Source organism: Mus caroli, chromosome 6 (assembly GCF_900094665.2).
Source record: "Mus caroli chromosome 6, CAROLI_EIJ_v1.1, whole genome shotgun sequence".
Lineage (NCBI taxonomy): Eukaryota > Metazoa > Chordata > Mammalia > Rodentia > Muridae > Mus > Mus caroli.
The window spans coordinates 64,799,731-64,806,833 of NC_034575.1; the positions used below are offsets into that span (position 1 = coordinate 64,799,731).

Here is a 7,103-nt window from a genome sequence, read left to right on the forward strand (position 1 = left end):
TGCTAGGGGTAGGATTTGAATGCATGTATGTCTGGCTACCTATAGGTTTTTTGCTTAGGTGTGAATTTATCCAGTAAGTGATTCAAGCCTACTGAATGCTAAAAAAGGCAATACCAGATTTAGAATAAAGTAAAAACATCCTGTTTTATTTGCCATATACCATATGCTGAATTCCTCTTGAGTTCAGACTATAAAACATGACTTTCATGTTTCTTCACAAACTGTAAATGATGCTAGTTCAGGACAAGGGGAATAGCACACCTCATATTTGCCTACTATGGCTACTTTCCTTCATTTAAATCTCTGACTCATTGACTCCACAATGTTTATTAGGAGACCCTATAAACATAACATGCCTTAAATGGAACAATATAAGGCAGGAAATGGAGGACAAGGTGAATAGGGAAATGATTATTTTGGGAGAATTTGTTTGTGTATAAATTATGAATAAATATGATCAAAAGGCATTTTACGATATTCTCAAAGAATCAGTAGTAATGAAAAAAAGTAGGAAACATGATCTGGTATTGGATGAGGGAAAAGGACTGAAGCCTTGAGGGCCAGCAGAAAGAATGAAACAGGCAACTTCGGGAGACAGGAGGTTGGGGATGGGGCTTCCAGAATGCACCAGAGGCCTGGGAGGTGAGAGACTCTCACGACTCAAAGGGAGGGACATTATATGAAATGCCTAACAGTAGGGGGAGGGAACTTATGGAGCCACCTCCAGCAGGAAGACAGGACATCAAGTAAGGGATGGGGTTTCCATCTCACAGTCACAACTCTGACCCATAATTGTTCCTGTCTGAAAAAATTACAGGGCTGGAAATGGAGACGAGCCTGAGGAAAAGAAGGTCCAGAAACAGGCCCAAAGTGGGATGCAGCTCATGGGGAGATCTCAAGGCCTGACATTATTACTGAGGCACTGGAGCACTAACAAAAATGGACCTATCACAACAGCCATCTAACAGATCCAACAAGCAGCTGAGTCAGAGGCAAATATTTGCACCCAACCAATGGACAGAAGCACCTGTCCCCTGTTGTTGAAATAGGGAAGGCTGAAAGAAGCTGAAGAGAAGGGTGATCCTGTAGGAGGACTAGTAGTCTCCATTAATCTGGACCCCTGAAATCTCTCAAACAATAGACAACCAAATAGGCAGAATACACCAGCTGTTATGAGGCCCTCAACATACATACATTAGAGGACTACAGGGTCTGTTAATTCAGAAATGATGCACCTAACCCTAAAGAGATTGAAGACTCCAGGGAGTTTAGAAGTAAGGTGTAGTTGGGGGTGTGTAGATCCATGTGGAGACAGGGGTGTGGGGAGGAGGTATGGGATGTGGAACAGGCAGAGGGTGGATGAGGGTGGCAAGAAGAAAATATGGAGTGTAAAAAATAAACTAATTAAAATGAAAAAAAAATTCCTTGTTTGCTTACAAAGCAAACTAAAGGCTTGAAAAGAAATAGAAAACATTGGTCTCCTCCAGAGTATTACTATTTAGATTCTCACCTCTCCTGATACACATTCAAGTGGTTTGACCTCAGGCATCTGGGGACACTGGGCTTGAGCTAAGTGCTGACATGAGTAAGTCTTGCACCTGTTTCCAGCAATAACTGGTTCTCAATGATTTGCATGCTGTCACTTCACAGCCTTGGGGACTTCTTCATATACCAGTCACACATATCCTGTACCGTTGTCATTGCAGTCAGGACTCAGCATGGACATGAGGGCCCCTGCTCAGTTTTTTGGGATCTTGTTGCTCTGGTTTCCAGGTAAAATGAACTAAAATGGAAATGTCATTGTGATTAGTGTTGATTGGCATTTGGGAGATTTTATCTTATAATACTTACCTATGTAGATATTCATTATGTTTCTACTCCTAGGTGCCAGATGCGACATCAAGATGACCCAGTCTCCATCCTCCATGTATGCATCGTTGGGAGAGAGAGTCACTATCACTTGCACGGCGAGTCAGGACGTTAAAAGCTATTTAAGCTGGTACCAGCAGAAACCAGGGAAATCTCCTAAGGCCCTGATCTATTATGCAATAAACTTGGCAGATGGGGTCCCATCAAGATTCAGTGGCAGTGGATCTGGGCAAGATTATTCTCTAACCATCAGCAGCCTGGAGTCTGATGATACAGCAATTTATTACTGTCTACAGCATGGTGAGAGCCCTCCCACAGTGATACAAGTAATAACATAAACCCCATGAAAGCAGAAGTGAGAGGCTTGACTGCCCCGCCTGCTTCTCATGAACCACCCACTTTAAGTATTTCTTAGATGTCACAGGTCTCTCTAAGAGTCTGGGATCATGTCAGGTGTGGTCTTAGGTGTACTATTCTCTGCTCATACATTGTTGTCTCAGATTGCTAGTATCAGATGAGCTCCATGTCTGTGTCTCATGGTACTTGTCTGGTGGTCACCTCAGGATTGTTCCCCACCTTGTCCACCTGAACTGCCCATTGAAAGTATTGTCTGTCTCAGGCTCACTCATGCCCATGGGCCTGGTTATAGGCAGGGTTCTTTTAGTCTCTGGCTCCCCATCCTGGAAGACTGTCTGCCCTTGCCTCATAACATTCAGTCTGTCTTAGTCTAACTGATCTCAGGGAATGTTAGGCTACTAATCATTCAGATGCTCATAGGTCATGACAATGAGCTGAGCAAAGACATAGCCTCTCTTCATTGCCTCCTACTGACACTCAGTTGGCAGAAAAAAAAGCACACCTGCTATGCCTCTGGGAGGCAGGAGTACACCACAGTCTTGATCACTCTAATTTTATACAAAGGAGAAGAATAAAGTTAGAAGACATAATCCACATTTTTAGGGTTCCAGTTTTCCTCATTATGCTGTCCTTTGACTATCTACACAAACTCTAGACAGAGTTTACCAACCTTCAAAACTCTTTCATGGATATTATATGCATCATATTGATTTTATTAGCAAATTGTCGTTGATATCCATTTAAATCTCATTTATGGATCTGGAGAAAAACCCAGTGGTTAAGAGCATTTGTTTATCCTGAAAGTGACTTGGGTTTGATTCTCAGCACCCATAAGGTAAACAACAACTGTTTCTCTTAATTAAGTATTTATTTATTTATTTATTTATTTATTTATTTATTTATTTATGTGTTTTGTATGTAGGAGTTCTGTGTTTACACAGACACACACACACACACACACACACACACACTCATATACTAGAAGAGGGAATCTAATACCATTACAGATGGTTGTGAGTCATCATATAAATGCTGAGAATTGAACTCAGGTCCTCTACCAGCAGTCAGTGCTCTTAACCATCCCACAGCTGTTTTAATTTCATTTTCAGTGGACCCAGCACTGTCTTCTGTCCTTTGACGGTCCATGTACATAATGTTGTTAGGGACAAGCAAACAATACATACATTCGTTTTTATTAAAAACAAAAAGCAGTTTACAGTATCAACACAGATATATCCTTTATTTACTTGTATGCCTTTTAAGATACAGAGCTATTCTTCTATCCTCAATGTATATAGAGATTCTACTGTAATTAATTTCAAATATTTATGTTGAGCTTCCTTGATTTATGAATTTGTATACTATTGTCATTAGCAAACTTTTTTTTTTCATTCATTTCATTGCTCATTTCTTACTGCATTTCTTGTATCTGGGCTGTTTTAGAACAAAATGGCAAAAATAGACATTTTTGTCTTTTCTGTAATCTGCCACATAAGTGCCCAATATTTCTCCACTCAGTGTTATATTTGCCTGAGCTTTATATACAGCACATGACAGTAAGATATTTTCGTGACAGTGGTTTCTTCTTTGAAGATACATGGTGAAGACTTAATGACACACATAAGACAGTATTGTGGTTGTTTTATTCTTCCTATGGGACAGAGGGCAAGCTACATGTTTTCCTGGTTACCCAATGAAGGATATATTACTGAATATACAGCCTTGGTGAATTTCATCAGCAGACTTGCTGAACTGACCTGCCTGAACCCCTGATGTCTTGGTTTTTCATCCAGATCCAATCAGGACACAGACATCAGAGATGAATACATTGGTGGGGCCTTCTTAAGGCCAACCAACTCCCCTATTTTCTTACCCTTCTCCGTCCCTTTAAATGTATCTCAACGCCCATATTCAACTTGAAGAAGTTATGAAAGAAAAGTTGTTATCCCAGTTCCCTAAGCTTTGGGGCTGGATGTGGTTAATATAGGTTGTCTTTGACAATAAAATTTTGAAGTACAGGGCTTAGACCAAGTCCTTCTACTACTGTTATTGTAAACAGATCTGAGATGTTTAACCCTGTGAGCAACGGGCCAAATAGGAAATTCGTGGCTCTGAGTTTATTGTTAGTGTGTTTTCAGTTATTTTAATTAGAAATGGCTGAAAGTAGTTAACAGAAAGCAGTCTAGATTATTTCACATAGATTGGTGGTTTTCAAAAACATCAGAAGTCCACAGAATGTGATGTTTAATGTTATTTATTCACTTGGTGTTGAGACCAGTTTGCTCCTGACAATTTTCCCTGTCTTGGATTCAAACAAGAAACTGAGCATCTTTGAGTTACTCCACTTGTGGCGAAACAACCACTAGGCAAGAATTGCCTCATTTCATCTACAGACATAGTACTGTCCAAAGAAAGACACAATGTCAGGTTAGGACAGCTTGATTCTGCAGAGGCAGAGTAGGCTAGAGCTTAATATTCCTGTTTCTCTAACTCTGTCAGATGACCCTGGCCAGTAGCCTGAACACTGATGCTTCAACGTGTTGAAGTATGGGATAGTCCAGGTGAACAGCGATCTCTATGGATTGGCTAAGTTTTGAAAGCTGTTTTAGGCTTCCTATATATTTTCAGTTAATATCAGCCATTTTGGGATTTCTGATGGGATTGAAAAATTACAAAGTTTCCTAGATGACCCAGGCTTTTTAATTTGAGAACAGTTTTGAGAGGATGATTATCAGATAGCATTCAATCTAACACTTGGACACAGGGGGAAATGTCCTGAATAGAACACTAATGGCTTATGCTCTAAGATCAACAACAGACAAGTGGGACCTCATAAAATTGCCAATCTTCTGTAAGGCAGAGGACACTGTTAATTGGACAAAACGGCAACCAACAGATTAGGAAAAGATCTTTACCAGTCCTACATGCCATAGAAGGCTAATATCTAATATATACAAAGAAATGAAGAAGTTAGACTCCAGAGAACCAAAAACCCTATTAAAAATATGGTACAGAGCTAAACAAAGAATTCTCAACTGTGGAATCTTGAATGGCAGAGAAGCACAGAAAGAAATTTTCAACATGCTTAATCATCTGGGAAATGCAAATCAAAATGAATCTGTGATTCTAACTTATAACCATCAGAATTGGTGAGATAAAGCAAACAAACAAAAGACAAAACAAAACAAACAAACAAACAAAAAACTGAAAGGGACAACATATGCTAGAAAAGGTATGATGCAATGGGAACACTCCTCTATTGCTGGTGGGAATTTAAACCTGCACAACCACTCAGGAAAACAATTTGTTCATTTCTCAGAAAATTTAGAATAGTTCTACCCCAAGACCCAGTTTGAAGATATTGACACAACAGTCAAATAAAATAAAATAGAATAGAATAAAATAAAATAAAATAAAATAAATCAAAAAACTTTTAACCAAAAACATCCAGGAAATCCAGAACACAATAAAAAGACCAAACCTGAGAATAATAGGAATGGAAGGCAACAAAGATTCTCAGCTCAAAGGACCAGAAAACTTCTTCAACAAAATCATAGAAGAAAATTTCTGCAACCTAAAAAAAAAAATAGATGGACATAAATGTACAATAAGCCTCTAGAACACCAAAGAGATTGGACCAGAAAATAAAATCCTGTTGTCACATAATAATCAAAACAGTAAATGCACAGAGGGAAGAAAGAATATTAAAAGCTGGAAGGGAAAAAGGCTCAGTAACATATAAAGGCAGACATATCGTAATTACACTGGACTTATCAACAGAGATTCTAAAAGCCAGAAAAGCCTGGACAGAGGTCATGTAGACCCTAAGAGAAAACAAAATTCAGCCTAGGCTACTATAACCTGCAAAATGCTCAACCAAAATAGATGATGAAACCAAAATATTCCAGGACAATACCAAATCTAAACAATATATACCCACTATTATACCCCTACAGAGGATTCTATAAGCAAAACTCCAAACAAGGAGGGTACTTACACTAAAGAAAAAGCAAGGAATTCATTATCTCCCAACAAAACCAAAATATACAAATAATATACAAATACATATACAAATAATGCCACCTACAACAACAACTATAAAAGGAATGAAAAATCATCTGTATTTAATATGTCTCAATATCAACAGAGTTAATTCCCCAATAAAATCCATAAGCAAATACACTGGAAATCCAAGCAGAATCCAGCATTTTGCTACATACAAGAAGCACACCTCAATGACAAAGACAACCAGTACCTCAAAGTAAAAGGCTGAAAATAAAAGTCTTACAACCAAGATGTCCCAAGAAACAAGCTGAAGTAGCCATTTTAATAGTCAATAAAATAGACTTTCAACCAAAATTTATCAAGCAAGAAGGGGAAGGATACTTGATATACATGAAAGAAAAAAATCCACCAAGAAAAAGTCTCAATTATGAACATTTATGCCTCAAGTGCAAGGTTACCCACACTCATAAAAGAACTTTACTAATCTTCAAAACATACATTGAACCCCACACAATAATAGTGGGAGTTTCAACACTCCACTCTCACCAAGCAACAGTTTATTGAAACAAAAACTAAACAGAGACACAGTGAAACTAATAGAGGTTTGAATAATGTGGACTTAAGAGATATCTACAGAACATTTCACCCTAAAAGAAAAGAGTATATCTTCTTCTCATAGCCTCATGGTACCTTCTCCAAAACTGACCATATAATCAGTCACAGAACAGGCAGAAATAACAAGAAGATTGAAATAATACCAAGCTCCCCATCAGATCACCACAGACAAAGGCTAGACTTCAATAACAAGGAAAACAACAGAAAATCTACATACCCGTGGAAGCTGTACCACTTTCTCCTTGATGATAACTTGG

At 38.5% G+C, this 7,103-nt stretch overlaps 1 pseudogene and 1 gene segment (V, D, J or C); one reads left to right on the forward strand and one right to left on the reverse strand.

Annotated features, from left to right (window-relative positions):
- The first annotated feature begins 1,718 nt into the window (after positions 1-1,718).
- On the forward strand, positions 1,719-2,207 carry LOC110295636. The segment is given in 2 exon segments: positions 1,719-1,773; positions 1,885-2,207. Coding segments are annotated over 2 exon segments (378 nt in total).
- Positions 2,208-2,612: 405 nt separating this feature from the next.
- On the reverse strand, positions 2,613-2,751 carry LOC115031422 (annotated as a pseudogene).
- Between the last annotated feature and the right edge of the window lie 4,352 nt (positions 2,752-7,103).